At 46.0% G+C, this 21,079-nt stretch overlaps 1 protein-coding gene across 1 annotated transcript; it reads right to left on the bottom strand.

The window, feature by feature from the left end:
- Positions 1 to 796: 796 nt before the first annotated feature.
- LOC311101144 (uncharacterized protein) lies at positions 797 to 20,317 on the bottom strand (the record flags this gene model as incomplete). Its single annotated transcript, XM_084142215.1, has 4 exons — positions 20,263 to 20,317; positions 5,101 to 6,576; positions 4,663 to 4,817; positions 797 to 913 (listed from the first exon to the last, which is right to left on the bottom strand). Exons 1-4 carry the CDS (start codon positions 20,300 to 20,302, stop codon positions 797 to 799), a joined length of 1,788 nt encoding a protein of 595 aa, XP_083998341.1. The 5' UTR covers positions 20,303 to 20,317.
- Between the last annotated feature and the right edge of the window lie 762 nt (positions 20,318 to 21,079).

The raw sequence follows: 21,079 nt of genomic DNA, 5'->3' as shown, positions 1-21,079 counted from the left end.
ACTCCATAACACAAATCCATACAGACAAACAGACAGAGAGAGACACACAGACAGACAGACAGGCACACACACACTCCATACATGGCCACACACACGTCACACAGTCACAGTCACACCCAAACACACACACACACACACACACACAGCTTGACAAAGGGAGTTAAGACATGTTCGTGGTCCCTCTACAGAGAGGCTGGTGACACGCGAGGGGGAAAGTCCATTTGGTCTATTCACAACACTATACCCTTTGGGCACTCTCTACTAAAACCTGGCCTCACAAACCTTGCCCTAAACCTCCATATCCCCTCAAGTACGTAGGTACAGAATTCAAGTTCAACAGGCTTTTCAGTAAGTATTTTGGGTTTGATTTTTAAGAAAATGAAACATAACGTTCTTACAGAATATATCTTCTCTAAAGCAGAATTCAAGTGGCCACGTCCATAAAGCAACTGTAACAAAACGCAAATCACACATACTCCGTAGATTATAAAGACATAAAAACCATTATCACAATTAAGCTTTTGTAGAAAATGTACATCAGAAAAATATGCGGGCACACCCTCATAGTAAATAGTGTCTGTTTTTAACTCTTCTCTTAGTCTCGTTTATGTATTCATAATATACAGTATAAAGTGGGAGTCTTTGAAGTTAACCACATGTATAAAAATGACAACGACAGGGAGAAAAGGGAGAAAGCCATGGCGGGGGACATTTATTTTGAAAGTCTGACTTTTATCTTTGACAGTCTTGTACTGGTGGTATCAGGACATGGCCATCAGACCAGCATTTGTCCGCTTTAGATGTCGCAGGCCTTCTCTCTGTTGATGAACAGGGTCTCCTGGCAGAAAGGGTTAACCAGCACCACCCCGCTGTCGCTGTAGTCTCCATTAGGGGGTAGGCACGTCTCCTGCTCCTGAAACACACACACAAACACACACACACACAAACACACACACGCACGCACGCACGCACACACACAACAGCTAGTGAGATTCAGGACAGAGTGTTTAGGAGACACAAACAATTCTCTGGGCTATGTAGTAGAAAGATGAGGACAAAAGATGGCTGACTGATTAAGCTAGCAGAAAGAACACAGAGAGAGAAAAATAGAGGGAAGAGGGAGAGGAGTTGAACAGGCTCCACAACTGAGAAAATAAGTAAAGAAGGGAAGGGGAGGGGTGACTCAGCAGAATACAGCAACACAGCAGAGGGAGAGAGAGAGAGAGAGAGAGAGAGAGAGAGAGAGAGAGAGAGAGAGAGAGAGAGAGAGAGAGAGAGAGAGAGAGGAGAGGAGAGGGGGGGAGAGCGACAGAGGAGAGTTAGGAGAGGGAGGGAGAGGGAGAGGGTGAGAGAGGAGATGGGGAGAGAGACAGAGGAGAGTTAGGAGAGGGAGGGAGAGGGTGAGAGAGGAAAGGGGGAGAGAGACAGAGGAGAGTTAAGAGAGGGAGGGGAGAGAGAGAGAAATGGTGGCAGTGACTCAGCTAAAAGACAGAACAGGGGGTGGGGGAGGGGGAGAAAAAGCAGAAAAAAACAGAGTGATTCAGAAGAACGAGCCCTACAGAAAGAGAGGGGACGGGAAGAGGTACATTCTAGCTGGCAATATCCCAAACCCTAACATAAACACAACACTGTATATAGTACTTGAACTATTGTATGGAAGATACACTAGGTTGCACTGGAAAAAGGCTATTCAGCAAAAATAAGCGATAGATATTGACTGTAACAGCCATATAGATAAATCATTTCACGATTCATCTCTATTGTAACAGCATCAGCAAAGCTAGAGGCACTTTAGGGGAATTATAAGGAAAGAGAAAGATGGAGGGAGGGAGGGATGAGGCAGCGCTAGAGTGGGATGAATAAAATAGAGACGCAACACAACACCTGTGTGTCACCACGAACATCCTAAACATGTTCCAATCTCGGCATCCCCCTCCTGCACCACCAGAGGAGGGATTGATGGAGAGAGAGAGCGATGGAGTGAGCAAAAAGAGAGGACAAATCAGAAATAGAGGTGTGGTCAGTATGCAGATGAGAAATGATGTGGAGAGCCGATGAGACATGCTGATTTCATAGCAACAAAAATATGTCAGTAGAGCGAATTGAAATGCGATGGACTACACCAGGGATGGGCAACTTTGATGGGGGCCACAAAAAATCATCACGAGGGGCCGCAGTGACTTGCGGGTCTGCAACCCACATCCATACCCACACATACAGTGGGGGAAAAAAGTATTTAGTCAGCCACCAATTGTGCAAGTTCTCCCACTTAAAAAGATGACAGAGGCCTGTAATTTTCATCATAGGTACACGTCAACTATGACAGACAAAATGAGAAAATAAATCCAGAAAATCACATTGTAGGATTTTTTATGAATTTATTTGCAAATTATGGTGGAAAATAAGTATTTGGTCAATAACAAAAGTTTCTCAATACTTTGTTATATACCCTTTGTTGGCAATGACACAGGTGAAACGTTTTCTGTAAGTCTTCACAAGGTTTTCACACACTGTTGCTGGTATTTTGGCCCATTCCTCCATGCAGATCTCCTCTAGAGCAGTGATGTTTTGGGGCTGTCGCTGGGCAACACGGACTTTCAACTCCCTCCAAAGATTTTCTATGGGGTTGAGATCTGGAGACTTGCTAGGCCACTCCAGGACCTTGAATTGCTTCTTACGAAGCCACTCCTTCGTTGCCCGGGCGGTGTGTTTGGGATCATTGTCATGCTGAAAGACCCAGCCACGTTTCATCTTCAATGCCCTTGCTGATGGAAGGAGGTTTTCACTCAAAATCTCACGATACATGGCCCCATTCATTCTTTCCTTTACACGGATCAGTCGTCCTGGTCCCTTTGCAGAAAAACAGCCCCAAAGCATGATGTTTCCACCCCCATGCTTCACAGTAGGTATGGTGTTCTTTGGATGCAACTCAGCATTCTTTGTCCTCCAAACACGACGAGTTGAGTTTTTACCAAAAAGTTCTATTTTGGTTTCATCTGACCATATGACATTCTCCCAATCCTCTTCTGGATCATCCAAATGCACTCTAGCAAACTTCAGACGGGCCTGGACATGTACTGGCTTAAGCAGGGGGACACGTCTGGCACTGCAGGATTTGAGTCCCTGGCGGCGTAGTGTGTTACTGATGGTAGGCTTTGTTACTTTGGTCCCAGCTCTCTGCAGGTCATTCACTAGGTCCCCCCGTGTGGTTCTGGGATTTTTGCTCACCGTTCTTGTGATCATTTTGACCCCACGGGGTGAGATCTTGCGTGGAGCCCCAGATCGAGGGAGATTATCAGTGGTCTTGTATGTATTCCATTTCCTAATAATTGCTCCCACAGTTGATTTCTTCAAACCAAGCTGCTTACCTATTGCAGATTCAGTCTTCCCAGCCTGGTGCAGGTCTACAATTTTGTTTCTGGTGTCCTTTGACAGCTCTTTGGTCTTGGCCATAGTGGAGTTTGGAGTGTGACTGTTTGAGGTTGTGGACAGGTGTCTTTTATACTGATAACAAGTTCAAACAGGTGCCATTAATACAGGTAACGAGTGGAGGACAGAGGAGCTTCTTAAAGAAGAAGTTACAGGTCTGTGAGAGCCAGAAATCTTGCTTGTTTGTAGGTGACCAAATACTTATTTTCCACCATAATTTGCAAATAAATTCATAAAAAATCCTACAATGTGATTTTCTGGATTTTTTTTCTTCTCAATTTGTCTGTCATAGTTGACGTGTACCTATGATGAAAATTACAGGCCTCTCTCATCTTTTTAAGTGGGAGAACTTGCACAATTGGTGGCTGACTAAATACTTTTTCCCCCCACTGTACAGTGTTCTGTGGGCCCTAAGCACCACCCACCTCTCTCGCAAAAGATTTTAGAGTTAATTTCCTGCAATTCTAACAATTTTGCAATGGGGCATAGAGAACATTTTGCAGTTTTAAAGCAAGTTTGCTGCAATTCTACACATTTTACCATGCGGCGGAGAGAAATGTTTTTAATATATCTGCGTGAGAGTGACTAACAAAATCAATAGGGACCCCCCGGTCGGTAATTCGACCATGATTACTACAAATTTAGATAGCTGGTCGCTAGACTAACTTACCCCCCACCATTTTTGCTGACATGGGCTCATTGAGTGACTGTCAGTGACCGACATAGCAAGAGAAGAACTGCTAATGCACAACCAAATATTTTAATTGCACCTTGTGCATTCTACTATTCTAACTCTCAGTTGAGACCCCAACTGAGTTCCCCCAAAAAATATTTGATCCATGGGCCTGCAGGCTGCCAGTTGCCCATCCCTGAACTACACAAAGGATAAGCTCGGTCTAAAATTACGCCAAAATGATTAGTTGAAGTTTTGGCTGTACCATTAATCTTACAGCAGAGGGCACTATAGTCCACAAATATAGTCCAATGTAACCAACATGTTGACCTCACATGTACTAAAGTACTCCAGCTACTTGGCAACAACACTGCTCACTGATTTACATGTTTTGTATCATTAGTGAATTCTGAAGAACATCTAGTTGAGGAGCCTAACTGGGGGCTGTAACTTAGTAATAATATTATATACAGGCCCTTCCACACACATTTCTAATTTCCTACAGGAATTCCTCTTTGGGCTTATAATAAGATTGTCAGTCTCATCAGGAATAGATGTACCTCAGCGTTGTCTAGGGACGTGATCTCCCGAGGCAGCTCCACAGCGTGCCTGTTGAAGTAGTCCATGGTGATGGCATTGTTCCAGTAGCTCAGGTTGTTCTCCTGGCTTGAAGACTTCTTCTTCCTTCTCATACAGCACACAGTCAGCAGGACAGCTGGAGGGGGAGAGGGTGGGAGGGAGAGGGGGAAGGGAGAGAGAGAGAGAGGGGGGGGGGGGGGGGGGGGGGGCAAAGTCAGTACAGCCTCTAAAATGATACAACCTCTAATACATAAATCCAGGTCTTTCATTATGTATCACAGTGTTTCAGTGGATACGGTGGTTGGTATGAAAGTGATCTCAGCCGCCTAAAAGTGTTGGTTAGCCTCCTACTGACTCAAACACAATTTCTCTAACCTCTTGTCATCAGAGCCTTCATCAGGTTGCTATTTGATACTCACAGCATGAGGTCACAGGCACACTGATAGCCAACACGATCCACATGATGTCCATCTTGCTCAGGCAGATGGTGGCGCGGGACAGCGGTGAGTCCAGAGCGGGGCCAGAGCCGTTGCCTGGACCCCAGGGGTCCCTGGTGGTGGCGGGGACCAGGCGGTTCAGAAAGTTCCCATTGGCCGTGGAGGGGGGTTCCGTAGGGGGCGAGTTGTTCCACTGGGAGGAGGGGTCCTTGCTAGGGCTGCCCTCCACACTGCCGTTATGAAAAGTGGCATTGCCAAATGGGCTTTGTGGGCCAAGGGGGGCATCGTCTGTTGTTGTACCCTGAGGGGGGAGAGGGAGGCCCCCGCCGCTGCCAGTCTCCTGGGCTGTGGTGTCATTGGTTGTGGTAGCATTGATGGAGACAGGGCTGGAATTTGGGGCCAGACTGGCACGGGTCAGGGAGGAGGGAGATGGAGAGGTGGGGGCCGGGGAGGGGGGCTTGTCTGGTGGGCTCTTTCCTGGAGAGGCAGGCCCCACCTCGGTTTTGAGCCCCATGGTGGGCACTTCGATGACCATGGGATGCACCTCCCGTAGGGTGATGGCGTGGGGTGGGGACAGCTCAGGCGTGGCTTCACCATGCTCCCTGAGGGTCTGATCTAGAGCAGCATCCACTGAGGAAGAGGAGGAGGAGGAGAAGGAAGAAGGCTGCAGCTCAGTGGTGAAGTCCTGCTGACTAGGGTCTGTGGTTTTCTCGACATTCCCCTCCTGGGGGTCCTGCGTGTATGTAGGGGCCGGGAGACCACCAAGCTCCGGGCCCAGAGTATCCACTCTCTCTGTGAGTGGGCTGGGCACAGGAGGAGCTAGGGCAGACCCTGAGTCTGGAGCCCCTTCCACTGCAGTCGGAGCCACCTCACTATGCGGGACACCAGAGTTGGGAGGGCTAGGAGGGCTGTTGCCCTGGTTAACACTGACAATATCTGAACTATGGGCTTGATTTACACTGACCGAGTTGGGCATGAGACCCTGGTCTGCACTGAGAGAACTGGAGCTGTGGCCCGGGTTAAGCGCACTAGAGCTGTGGGAGTGGGCCTGCTTGACTGGGCTGGGGCTGGCAGAGCTAATTGCAGGGTCTTGGTTTACTCTCACAGAGTTCACAGTGTTAGGACTGACAGTAGCTGCAGCATGAATGAGGCTCTTTTTACTGGGTGGTGTCACAGTGTGTGCCAGGCTGGTGTTGTGGTTTAGATGCCAGCCCCAAGAGCTGTAGGATGCGGTGGGCTGGATGATGCCCGTGGGCAGTGCCCCTCCCTGGGGGGACCAAGAGTCCCCGCTGCTGGAGCCCTCCTGCTGCCAGTCTGGAGGGGCCAGGGCCGAGAGCGGGTTAGGGGGGCTGCTGTGGGGCGCTGCCATGGAGACAGGGTCCTGGGGGGTCCGGCTGGGGTACAGCTCCTGGGTAGAAGACACCAGGCCCACTGGCACAGCCAGGATCACTAGGACACCTACAGAGAGGGAGGGACAGAGAGGGAGAAAGACAGAAAGAGAGAGAGAGTGTGAGAGACAGCGAGAGCGAGGGAGAATTATTAGAAAGAATATGTCTGTGTGCGTGCGTGCAAGTATGCATGTCTGAGTGTGTGTGTGTTCAGGTCTGTCTACCATTTCTCCTGAGGTTCCCTGCTTAGCATATTGAGACACAAACACTGAGGCCCAGGAGCTGCAATAGGATGTTTATGAGTCAGGGAGGAACCTTACAACCTTGTCTTGCATTCATTAAAGCCCATCACACCTTAATCAACTGCCTGCACTGTGTTTGTCACTTGCCTGGTTGAACTAGATTGCTTTATTAACCTCATTATGCTGTGTGTGTTCGCGTGTGTCTGTATGCGTGTCTGTGTCGAGTCTGTGTGCATGCCTGTGCGTCTGTCTGTCTGTGTGTGTGTGTGGCAGACAGGTTGAGGACTAGTGGCACCTCTTGTCTGTCGAGAAACTTGCTCTAATTGCGCCAGCATGACCGAGCCTGCTACACACACATCGAATGCAAGAAGGCATCCTGACAAGGTGTCTCTATTTCCATGGAGAACACAACAGAAACACGCAGCAGTTATTGTGTTGATTCTGAGGTGATGCTCAGCCACATCTGAGAGGTCAGCAGAGAGATAAAGATACAGATAGAGAGATGGATGACAGACAAATAATCAAAAAGCCTCTGATGTTTTAATATGTTCAAAAACGACCAGGACTCATAGGAAGGCAATGTAGCAACTAGCTATTAGAAGCTACCTGGGGGAGAACCATGTCACACTATTACATTATCTATGAGAGCGAGAGACGTAGAGGAGACCTGCGGGAGCTAATTAATTTCCCTCTGCTCCTTTCCCACCTTGTCTTATTGACACAGTTAAACATGGCTATTGTGAACACATCAATACCGGCCCCAACGGGGGGGAGGGGGTTATACGCTCACCACTGGTGAATAGCGCATTAGCTAGCACAAAGGCAGGCAGGCGGTAGCACCAAAGCGCTAGCTAGCAAAGCCGTTGTTTTACATGAGAAGAATAATAAGATATTTTATCATAGTGTGTTCTTTCAAAGGCTACCCAGTGGTTAGCGGGAAGGAAGAAAGGACTGATATGAAAGAGACAAAAGAGAATGAAACAAACTTAGGAAAAAAGGTGCTATCTAGAACCTAAAAGGGTTCTTCGGCTGTCCCCATAGGAGAACCCTTTGAAGAACCCTATTTGGTTCCAGGTAGAACCCCTTTGGGTTCCATGTAGAACTCTTTCCACAGAGGGTTCTACATGGAACCCAAAAGTGTTCTCCTATGGGGACAGCCGAAGAACCCTTTATTTATTTTGTACTTTTACCCCTTTTTTGTGATATCCAATTGGTAGTTACAGTCTTGTCCTGTCGCTGCAACTCCCCTACGGACTCGGAAGAGGCGAAGGTTGAGAGCCATACGTCCTCCGAAACACAACCCTGCCAAGCCGCACTGCTTCTTGACACACTGCTCACTTAACCCGGAAGCCAGCCGCACCAATGTGTCAGAGGAAACATCGTCCAGCTGGCGATCAAAGTCAGCTTGCAGGCACCCGGCCCGCCACAAGGAGTCGCTAGAGTGCGACGGGACAAGGAAATCCCGGCCGGCCAAACCCTCCCCTAACCCGGACAACGCTGGGCCAATTGTGCGCCGCCTCATGGGTCTCCCGGTCACGGCCGGCTGTGACACAGCCTGGGATCGAACCCGGGTCTGTAGTGACGCCTTAGACCGCTGCGCCACTCGGGAGGCCGGAATAACCCTTTTAAAACTATTCTTCTAAGAGTGTAGATTAAAAACTCTGTGTGTATGGAGGAGTGTTGGGGAGAGAGAGAAAGAGAGAGAAGAAAGAGAGAGCATGTCAAAGGAGCTGAAAAGACAGACTGAACTCCTACAGTCATTTGGACTATTAGGATATTTGTAGTTGTTCCAAATAGTATCTTAATTCCTAGTGAATTTGTTCTACAAGTCAGTTACGACTATTGACTAAGAAAGGCTATTTATTCTGTCCTTATTCTTAGTATTAGTCAGATTCTTAGCTTTATTCTTAGTCTCACTGAGCTGCTACACCTTTAGATGTTCCTAACCTTAGGTCGGACAACCCACACACAGGAAAGAAGCTGGGGTGCCTGGCTTATCTACGCTTTGGAAACACACCACCAACCCACACAATCAGTCATACACACACACACACACACAAATTCACACTGATTCTCAATGCCACCCATGTGACCCAGGTGTTGTAGCTATCGTATCACCATGGTGCTGCCTCGGTAACTATGGAAACCAAGTTTCCATTTTCCAAACGCGGGGAGTGAAGAGATGGGCGACTGAGACAGGGAGAGGTGGGAAAACTACTACATACTGTCAGGTCCATAAGTATTTGGACAGTGACACAATATGCATCATTTTGGCTCTGTACGCCACCACAATGGATTTGAAAGGAAACAATCAAGATGTGCTTTAAGTGTAGACTTTCATCTCTAATTTAAGGGTTTTGTCAAAATGATTGTATGAACCGTGTAGGAATTACAACCATTTGTATACATAGCCCCCCAATTTTAGGGGCTTAAAAGTAATTGGACAAACTAACATTATCATAAATTAAATTGTGAGTTTTATTACTTGGTTGCAAATCCTTTGCAGTCAATGACTGCCTGAAGTCTGGAACCCATAGACATCACCAGATGCTGGGTTTCTTCCCTGGTGATACTTCCCTGGTGATGCCAGGCCTTTACTGCAGCTGTCTTCAGTTCCTGCTTGCTCTTGGGGTGTTTTGCCTTCAGTTTTGCATTCAGCAAGTGAAATGCATGTTCAATTGGATTCAGGTCAAGTGATTGACTTGGCCATTGCAGAACATTCCACTTCTTTGCCTTAAAAAAGTATTGGGTTGCTTTCGCAGTATGCTTCGGGTCATTGTCCATCTGCACTGTGAAGCGCCGTCCAATGAGTTTTTAAGCATTTGGCTGAATCTGAGCAGATAATATAGCCCTAAACACTTCAGAATTCATCCTGATGCCATACATGCCCACGCCATAACACTACCTCCACCATGCTTCACAGATGAGGTGGTATGCTTCGGATCATGAGCAGTTCCTTCCCTTCTCCATACTCTTCTCTTCCCATCATTCTGGTACAAGTTGATCTTTGTCTCATCTGTCCATAGGATGTTGTTCCAGAACTGTACAGGCTTTTTTAGATGTTTGTTGGCAAACTCTAATCAGGTCTTCCTGTTTTTGAGGCTTACCAATGGTTTACATCTTGTGATAACCCTCTATGTTTACTCTGGTGAAGTCTTCTCTTGATTGTTGACTTTGACACAGATACGCCTACCTCCTGGAGGGTGTTCTTGATCTGGCCAACTGTTGTGAAGGGGTTTTTCTTCACCAGGGAAATAATTATTCTGTCATCCACCACAGTTGTTTTCCGTGGTCTTCTGGGCCTTTTGGTGATCCTGAGCTCACCAGTGCGTTCTTTCTTTTTAAGAGTGTACCAAATAGTTGATTTGCCACACATAAAATCAACTCTAGACCTTTTATCTGCTTACTTGTAAATGAACTAATGAGGGAATAACACACCTGCCCATGGAACAGCTGAGCAGCCAATTGTCCAATTACTTTTGGTCCCTTAAAAAGGGGGGGACCACATATAAAAAGTGCTGTAATTCCTACACCGTTCACCTGATTTGGATGTAAATACCCTCAAATTAAAGCTGAAAGTCTGTACTTTTTTAATTTAATTTAAACTCCAATATGCTGTGGTAGACAGCTAAAATAATAACTTGGTCAATGTCCAAATATTTATGGACCTGACTGTGTACTGTATGTACAGATGGAGAAAATAAAATATTGAAATAAATAAAAGATAAGAATGATCAAGGAGAAAGAATAGTATTATGAGAAAGAATAGTATTATGAGGGTACATTTCCTCAAAAGCCATAGTCCCACCAGCACATGTCCACAATCTCAAACACTGTACTAATGAAATAGTAACCCCTCTTAACTCCATCATCTACCAGTACTCAGCATCACACATCCCTATACACTCCTTTCCTTCAGTCCATTATGTGATCCAATACCATGCAAAGGCCTGGAAGCATAGGCCGTTTAAATTCAGCCTTCAATCATATTCCTCCCCGTACGTTATCTTAATGTGCGTCCCAAATGGCACCCTATTCCCTATATAGTGCACATCTTTTGATCAGGGCCCTTAGGGCTCTGGTAAAAAATAATGCACCACATAGGGAATAGGGTGCCATTTGGGACACAGTCGCTATCAAAGCTTCTCCGACTCACTAGGTACTGTATGAGAGGGTCCTCCTTCCTCTGCCTTCTATTCACCAAGCCTATCACATCCCTAATGCAGAGAGGAGCCTACTCCAGACACTCCAGACCCATAATTGGGAGATAACAAAGACGGGATAGTTTGATTTATGACTGGTGCTCTCAAGAGAGATGGTCGCAAGGCAGGGAGACCATATACTCTCTCAGAAATAGTCCAACCCACCCTAGGATTTATAGCCTCATATTTAGACCCATTGTTGATCTCTGGTGGTGGTATATTGCCCCCCCGGGCTCCCCAGCCCATTGTTACTGTATTCAATCCTCCAACACGCACAAACATAATACTGTGCATGTTTTTCTGTGACATATAGCTATGGTTCCTTCCACACAGAGTAGAGTTGATAACTATATGTTCATGGTGGGAGGCTGTTAATAGACAGCTTATGCTACTGCTATAGACTAAAGCATTGTACTACAGGCCAATGCAGTGTGATTGTGACACCATTTGCCATGGTGTGGTTTGGCCTCAATCACACCCTCAATCAGGATCTAACCCACCTGTCACAACACAACATGGCAACCTGGCCCGGTCGGTCAGAAAAGTCTGAATAATACATGAGCTCCTGCTCCGCTGGCAACAAAGTTGCGCACGCACGCACGCACGCACGCACGCACGCACACACACACGCACACACGCACACACACACGCACACACGCACACACGCACACACGCACACACGCACACACGCACACACGCACACACACACACACACACACACACACACACACACACACACACACACACACACACACACACACACACACACAGCCATGGTGCTCCTCCTCATCTGCAATAAACATCCTTATTAATATTAATCTGGGAACTTGCTGATCATCATGTTTTATTGAGCAGCATATCTAAAATATTAAAGGAGGCAAAACACCTTTTAAGTTTCATAACATCAAAACATGATGATCATGATGCAACATGCATGATGTTCCTTGTCAGCCCGGGGAATAGTCAATATTTTGTGAAGTGTCTTGATTACTTGTGTGGAAGGCTACAGTATGTGTGGTTGAGTTAATCAATCAATTGAAATACATCTAATCTTGAGAAGCACGTGCACACGCATGCATTCACATAAACACAGATGGTATAAGATGGTCTGGTACGGATTCTCTATAATCTCAAACTCCCACTCTCCCTCCCTCTTCCATTTCAGTCTGAATTTCTCTTCTCAGACAATAAAGATTTATTGAATTGAATTGTGTGGCTCTTCCGTACAGTAAGGTACATGTGAGTGCAAGTATGCCTACTTATGGCTGCACACAGGGCTGAAGGTTAGTGAATACTAAGGACAACTAGGATTGACCTCCAGCTATATCTCCAGCTCTACTCGTCATTCTCATCCGAGGATATGTTTATTTTATCTGGTAGTGAGTCAACACTGACATTAGAGCTACTACTACTGCTCATTAGACTCACTCACAATGACTCACAGGTTGTCCCAAATGGCACCCTATTACCTACATAGTGCACTACTTTTGACCAGGGCCAAAGTAGTGCACTATAAGGAATAGGGTGCCATTTGGGACACAGCCAGAAACACAGTTTTAGGGGTTCACTGGGGGACTGGGAGAGCCCTTCACCACTCATGTCCTGCTTCTAAGCTTCCCTGTGAAGACTGTGACTAAGTGTCCTAGGCTGCATCCCAAATGGCAATTTATTCCCTATATAGTGCTCTGATTTTGACCAGGGCCCAGTGCACTATGTAAGGATTAGGGTGTCATTTGGGACTCAGCCGTGGTCAACTAAACTGCTGGACTCCAATGCCCTCTAAGATAGTGGACGCAACATGTGTAAAATATGGTGCTGTTTATGTAATGCAAGGCGGTACAGTGAGGCCTGATATGCACCTAATACAAACAGCAGTACATTACAATACAGAATGCAATATAACAGCTCCCCAAGCATGTGGGTTGGCACCCCAAACCGAGCACTCCGTTCTGCCACCTCTGGTCTCTTGGCCCTCCCACCCCTACGGGAGGGCAGCTCCCGCTTAGCCCAGTCCAAGCTCTTCTTTGTCCTGGCACCCCAATGGTGAACCAGCTTCCCCCTGAAGCTAGGACAGTCCATGCCCATCTTCTGAAAACACCTGAAACCCTACCTCTTCAAAGAGTATCTTAAATAATCCCCTCCTCACCTCGAACCCCCACAAAAAAAATCCTGAACTAACACTTGCACTTGACCCCCCCCCCCCTCCCCCACTTCTAGCTCTGACTTTGCTGATAACTACTTTATTGAGGAAATGTGTACTTACTATGCCTGTGATATGTGGTTGTCCCACCTAGCTATCTTCAGAGGAATGCACTAACTGTAAGTCACGCTGGATAAGAGCGTCTGCTAAATGACTATCATTGAAAAATGTAAATACTGTGTGTGTCTAGTGGGTTTGTGTGTGTGTTCACCGGTATGGGTTTGTGTGTGTTTCTGTTTACTGATATGAGTGTGTACCACTAATGTGTGTGTTTGTATGCGGCAGTAGGTTGAGCTGGGTGTGGCAGATTGAGCAATGTAATTTGTCACAGAGCTCCTCTGGCTGGCTGATGAAGTGAATGGGTAAGCAGGACAAACATAGACAGAGAACCTGGCACTCTCCACAGCGGTACAGTGAGAGGAAAAGTACTGGGAGTAAATGAACCAGTGAGATGATTGAGAGGAAAAGAAGAGTGAACAGGGTTTTATTAACATCCATTATTGAGCGGGCTGAGGTAAGATGGGAACATGAGAAAGAGAGGTAGGAGGAGAAGATGAGGGAGAATAGAGGTGGATGTGTGGTGGTTGATGGATGAGGTTGAAGCAACAGTGGTCAGGGAAAGAGAGCCAACTAGTGTGGGACAAAGTCATGTTCAGGCAATATATAAATGTGTGTGTGTGTGTGTGTGTGTGTGTGTGTGTGTGTGTGTGTGTGTGTGTGTGTGTGTGTGTGTGTGTGTGTGTGTGTGTGTGTGTGTGTGTGTGTGTGTGTAAAATAGCCCCTTTGTTCCAAAACTCCAGAGGAAATAGTCCATTGTCTTCCTTCTATTTCCTCATCCCTCTGTTTGGTTGTGATCATCAGGCTAGTTTGGACTTGTCCACAAAGAGATTGCATTGGCACAGATGGTTTGGGAATGGTTACTAGATAGATTTCATGGAGTAATTGAGGATTTGGTAAACATGTAAAACGTAATGTGGCTGAGGAGACAAATTACTGTTTTAGAGGAAATATAGTGGAGGACATATCGTCCTTGATCTTGACTCCATTTAACACAAGAAAAAGGACACAAAGGACACAGAGACACATGACTCGCTTTAAGGTTGCCAGTACATTTGAGCTTGTCTCACCACCATAGGCTCCAGGTCTAGGAAGTGGGCAGCTGACATCGTTATCACAAGCTACAACCTGTTCAAAAAACGAGGACAAGGTCAAAATGACTGTTAAATGACATCCTGATTTATGTCAGTGATATTAACCAAAAACCTATTTCCATTAACCCATCCCAGAGATTTATCATGGGGATGGGCAATTTATGCAGTAAACTTGCATAACAAGCTAGTGATATTCATGTATAAGTCCTCCATTGATGACATGGAGGGAAATGGAACATTAATAAATCATAGGGCTGGCTACTGCATCTTGTGCACTTGATCCAATAGCCTTGTCCCCATTTCTCTGTCCCCGTTCCATCATTCAGTATTAGAGTCAAGGGCCTAGAAAGCCAAAATGGCTGCCCAGTGGCATAGGTTGTTATTGAGTTTGAGGCCTAGTGAAATGAATGCATCATAATGGAGAAAATGATCAAATCCTTAACATTCAGCCACATCCTAAATGGTCAGTCTACTCAACCTAACAACCCTACACTCTTATAAAAAAGGTGCTATCTAGAACCTAAAATGGTTCATCGGCTGTCCCCATAGCAGAACCCTTTTTGGTTCCAGGTAGAAGCCTTTGGAATATAAAACCCTTTCCACAGAGTTTTTTTTTTTTAGTCATTTAGCAGACGCTCTTATCCAGAGCAATTAGGGTTAAGTGCCTTGCTCAAGGGCACATCGACAGATTTTTCACCTAGTCGGCTCGGGGATTAGAACCAGCGACCTTTCGGTTACTGGCACAACGCTCTTAACCACTAAGCTACCTGACGCCCTTTTATGTGGAACCCAAAAGAGTTCTACTTGGAACCAAAAAGGGTTCTCTTATGGGGACAGCCAAATAACCCTTTTTTCTAAGAGTGTACCAACCAGTGTAGGGGGATAATAGTGTGAGATGTAGCCTACACTACTGCATCCTATATCCACCAGACCAGGCTAATCAATCATAGAAGAGAATCCACTTAGTGTGTGTAGTGGAGAACAGATCAGTGGATATTCCCTCGCCTGGCTATGTGATCAATCCTGTGAGAGTCTCTCTCTCTCCCTCTCTCCCTCCCTGTAGGTCCATCTATTACCAGGGTCATCTCATGCTAGGAAGGAGAAATCTCCAATCTGCCTATGTAGCAGGTGTCTCAGCCCAGTTGTGCTGCATCATCAGTAGTCGGTCACAGCTTTCCATTTAGCAAATCCCAGGAAATCTGACATTCACCCAAAATAGGTCCTATAATACGCAGCATCATCCATCAACAACATTCACTCCCTGGTGGCTGTTCTTCAGGCGCTACCTCCAAACTATACTGTAAGCCTACGTCCAAATAGCGCCCTATTGCCTATATAGTGCACTACTTAAAGTAGTGCACTATGTAGGGAATAGGGTGCCATTTGGGACGCAAACACTGAAAACTCTCCTCTTGCTGCATGACGGGTACCTCCCAGCAAAACACACACTCAGGGGGTAAAAGTTGCCCTTAGGCACAGCACAGTTTACCCTCCCCAAATCCTCACCTTCACCATTAGTAGGTTAAATCACAAAACTGACCTAAGATCAGTGTCTAAGGGGCAACTTCTCCAAGCTTAACACACACATCACTCACTGTGGTGCCACAGGTGCAGATAATCATATTATCACATCATTAGCTGTTCGCGTATAGGCTAAACATGCATAGGCTGATATTGTATTGTAAACACTGTGGGCACTGATGCATAGCAGTTAGCGATTAAGGATGCCCTCACCGCCCAATCCCCTATGGACTGTGTTAAGTCTTGTTTATACTAATTGCTAATATGGTGCGCCGCGAATGCTAAGTCCATGGGATCCCCTGTGAGTCCACACGGGAGGTAGGAGGGCTGTCTCTACAGCATCGATCAGAATACCAACAAGCTTCTATCTTAAATCTCACAAAACTCAAACTACACACACACACACACACACACACACAGGTGCGCACACGCACACGCACACACACACAGACACACACACATAAAAACACACAAACACACTCAGCTCATATTTGTAAACAAAGCTTGACGGAGCCAAATCAAAGTAGATGTTGGGCTTTTCTTGACGATGTGATTTGTTGAGAGGAGCCTGTGCATTTAACCTCATCATTAACATGCTATCTGAACAGACCATATCAACAGATCAAATTTATGAGCTTCTTCACAGCAGGGGCACATAAAGCCCCTTATCCCCAGTCAGACCTGTGGTGGGATTTGATTATCAAGCCTGTCCATGCTATTCCAATGATGACCTAACTACAGCAGTCAATAAGTGTTACTGATGTCGCCTAGGGTACAGTATGTGATCTGACAGTTGATTGGTGAGGAGGTTGTATAGGTATTCGTAAGTCACTCTGGATAAGAAAAACATTTAGACTCATCAAAACAACGGACTGGTTTTCCATAGGTTTTCCAGTTTAGTCCCCAGTATGGGTCCAGGGGTTATACAATGGGATTAAAATAGCATCTCTCCTTTATGTTCAATACATTTATTCAAACATACTTATTTATAGCAGCTATGTGCAATCACCCTTATTGAACTCCACGCCATTCTATTTTCAAGTTAGGAACTATTCTAGAACAACAATTGTTTTCAGTCGGAATAAACAAACTGTCAGTCAGAGGTGTAAAGATAGTGCATCTTTTAAAGTGGCGTAAACAGACAAATACCACTTGTCTGCTGGTTGGGTGTGCCCGGCCCGCCTGCCAATCTATGGGGGAGAGTGGTTATCCCAAGGGGCTGAGGGACAGACATGGCACGTCCTGTGGACCACTGGGACTGGGGAGGGGGGAGGGAGACGGGTTAGGGCGGTACAGATGTGAGTTCTGAGATAAGAGACAGAGTCTATGGCTACGTTCCAAATAGTACCATATTCCCTACATAGTGCACTACTTTTGACCAGAGCCATGTGGGCCCTGGTCAAAACTAGTACACTATATAGGGAATAGGGTACTATTTGGGACTCATCCTATCACACAGTGGGATAATGTCTTCCTGTTTGAATGCTCTGTAAAGCTCGTCAGATTAGGCTACCCCCCCCCCACTTTTTACAACACGGACATGTTTATCCCATATCCACGCTGTCAGAGAACTGAGGAATGAGAGACAAGGAGGAAAGAAAGGCCCTCTGATGTTTACTGTGATATTGATTTAGTGGGACACTAGTTGCCTGGTTGACTGGGGCTGTGACAGCGACTGGGCCGCAGGGCCAGGTCCGGTCGGTTCAAACAGGAAGGAAAGACATAAACCAGGAAGTTGTCCGGGCTCTGGGGAGAACACTGAGCCAAGAGGGCTGAGAAATACGCAATAAAGCAGACCACCAGCACTGTACCGCTCACACATAATGTATAAGTTATTCAGGACATTACGGCGGTGTTATGACATTATTACTAGCACAATCTATTGCCACAATAGAACCCCACCAAGAGGTGAGGAGCGCGGCCCTGCAACTCAGATTAGGGAGATTTCTCATAGCTTGCAATCACTCTAAACGCTCTCACAGATAAGAATTTTACGAGCTGACGTCAGAATGTAATTTGCACTTGAGTCAAGGAGATGGAAGGAATTGCGTACTTGGAAGGAATTGGATTGAGGACAGAGCCGCAAAACTAAAATTTGATGAAAACAAACGAGGAGTCTTCCCTGTAGCTTTAGGTGGGCCTGTACAGACAACCATGTTGAGCCAGACAGACAGGGAAGGGAAGAGAGAGAGAACAGAAGTAAAAACACCACAGGAAAGGAGGAGTGGGACCAAAGGAAATGGGAGTAGAGTGTGATAATATCATGAAATCATCCCACTCTCCGTGCTTTTTCTCTGAAACCCCTCTCCAAAGCCAACGCTATAGGTCAACTCATAAAATGAACTGAAATTCACTCCAAGAATTCTCAATTAGCATTGTTCAATTCAGTTGAAATTGACCCAAACTCTGGTTTATATTAAGATCATTTTATTTGTCAATTATACACAAGGTCCAACCAAAATTTTACTTACACCTTATCCGAAAGACATACATACACAGGTTGGAGCAGGGGCTCCCACACTGGGCGCCCATGGAGCAGTTGTTGTGGGCGGTTAAGTGCCTTGCTCAAGGACACAATGGCAGGCAATGGCATCTAGGATTTGATACCAGCAGACCCCTCCAGACCCGGGATTCGAACTGGCAACCCTCCAGTTGCTAGCTCGCCTCTCTAACTGCTAGGCTACATGCTGCCCCTGGCAGGTACGGGCCAGAATGAGAAATGAGAATAGTCTGTTCTTCTGAAAGGCAGCAGGAGTCTCAGGTGGGCTTCTCTGTCTAGACACAAGAACAAGATACCTAGGCTACCCCCCAAATAGCACCATATTTCCTATATAGTGTAGTACTTTTGAACAGGGCCCATAGGGCTATGGTCAAAAGTAGTGCAATATATAGGCAATAGGGTGACATTTGGGATGCAGAGAGTTGTGTGTGAAGAGCCTGAGGAGAGGCAGGCCACAGCTGTGACACACACAGCACATCTAAGTGAAAGATACGACCTGGACCATCAATGTTGGGTTCCACAGAACACTCATGAAACCTCTCAAAATGAGGCAACATGGTACCAAAAACAAACTGCGATATGAAATAAATAAATACTGTATTTTCCGCACTATAAGGCGCACCGGAGTATAAGCCGCAGCAGCTAAATTGAATGATATTGAATGATGCGTACATATATAAGCCGCACTGGACTATAAGCCACAGGTGTTTTAATGTTTAATTACCATATGTAAGGGTTCGTGCACAGAGGGGATTGTCGGGAAAGAGACAAACTGTCTCGCTCTCGTAATGTCTGTCTGTCTTGCTCTCGTTCTGTCTCTCGTTCTGTCTCTCGTACCACTCTCGGTTCCACTTTTACTTTTGCACGCTACCTGTCTCACTCTTTTCCGGCCTCCAGCTTTTCCTGCTGGAGCCCGCCGCTTAAAGGTGGGGGGCGCGGACCGGTCATAGAGCCCATAGAGTTAAAGTTGGTGGACTGTAACCTGTAAAATCCATAGATTTAGGAGGTCTTCTAGTGGCCGTTAGCTGTAAAAATCCATAGATTAGCCGCACCGTTATATAAGCCGCAGGGTCGAAAAATTGGAAAAAGGCGCGGCTTATAGTCCAAAAATTACGGTAATCTGATTGTCATTTCACTCATTCTATGATTTCACATATCCTACATTTCTGAGCCAGAGAATGATAAAGAGTTTCCTTTCCAAAGGTTCCATTATATCCGTGGCTGTACCCTCTTCTCAACCCATCACCTCTCGAGATCATAGTACAGCATTAGAACTCTTTGATTGGACCATCAGTTCTTGAGTATACAGTAGCATATCCTATAGGAGGCCTCCTGAGCAGTCAACAACCTTCATGTATCTGCTGTGTGATATGATTGAGTTAGATTAGTCAGGCCCAGCCTTTAACCTTGCTGCTCTGTTCTGGGCCATGGGGCGCAGGGTGTATCATAGTAGAGATGAGGAACCTGCCCCACTAACAGCCTGTGGTACTGTCAGTGGTTCAGCCTGACCCCATGTTCCACATTCTGCTCTGGACACCTGCCAGACACTCACACCACCTCCCCCCTGGCCCCGCTAATATGCTTAGAATGTTAAACAGCATATACTATATGATATTATTATGTAACACAGAGGTAGATATGGATGAGTAACACACTGCAAGTACAATACCTGTTCTCTGTCTACCTGGAATCGGCTCAGACTGTGTTTTGAAGGTCCTTTTCTTGTAGCTGTTATCAGCACTGTTATTATGCCCTCACTTTAGCTGTGCTCGGTCTTACTGGACTCTATTATTCTGTGCCCTTGGCTGTGGCTAATGTACAGTATTACAAGTTTGGCTAATTACAGTAAGCCCGTAGCTTAGCTGTGCTGTTCGTATTGAACTGTAGTTATGTCACGTGTGCTATGAGTGAGTTATGAGGACCCAGCCATGTCTACTCACTCAGCAGCTGGCAGCGCAGGACCTGCAGGCTTCTCTTCATGGTATCATGTGGTCCAGCTCCTCCTCCACAGTGCTCATGGTTCTCTGTGGAACACAACCAGACCAGAGAGACAGATTAAGATACTGCACAGCGGTCAGGAAGCACGGTCAGATACTGATGTGATTAGGTGATGACATAGAGGGGATAGAGAGAGAGAGAGATAGAGAGAGAGAGAGAGAGAGAGAAAGAGAAAGAGAAAGAGAGAGACAGAGAGAGGACGGATGGACTGACAGAGACCGACAGACAGAAATGGAGAGAAAAATACAGTCAGTGACAAAACAGGGCAGACAAGATGGTGTTTACAATTTCCAGTCAGGTCACAAATAGGAAAGAACTCAATAGGTATCGAAAAAACACCCCCTTTGACAACAATAATAAATAAATATTCATCATGACAGGCATAAATACTTAGTCATGGAAAAGCAACATAAATCAAGGTTGGATTAGATCATTAATGTACAGAGTGGGCATTGTGTATTTGGCTCCTGAACACTGGCTAGGTATGAAATTCAGTATGCTGCACTCAATGCCTGGGCTGGTCAGCAACACCAATTATGGGTAATTAAACATTGATCAGTAGGGTGTGTAGTGTACTGAGCTAGATATCACTAGACTGTATCCTAACTTCCATGGGTAGTCTTTAGGAGTGACAGAAGTGAGAGTACCTTGATAAATGAAAGAAAGGCACACACAGATTATTTTCACCTCTGGAAAAGCTTGTGTGTGTAAGAGAGAGAGATTGCGTTTCCATTTGTTGCCTTGTCTTTGGGGAATACA

Source organism: Coregonus lavaretus (assembly GCF_964263955.1).
Source record: "Coregonus lavaretus genome assembly, chromosome: 2".
Taxonomy (NCBI): domain Eukaryota; kingdom Metazoa; phylum Chordata; class Actinopteri; order Salmoniformes; family Salmonidae; genus Coregonus; species Coregonus lavaretus.
The sequence above is the reverse complement of the archived record's forward strand: the minus strand, read 5'-3'. Positions and strand labels throughout refer to the sequence as shown.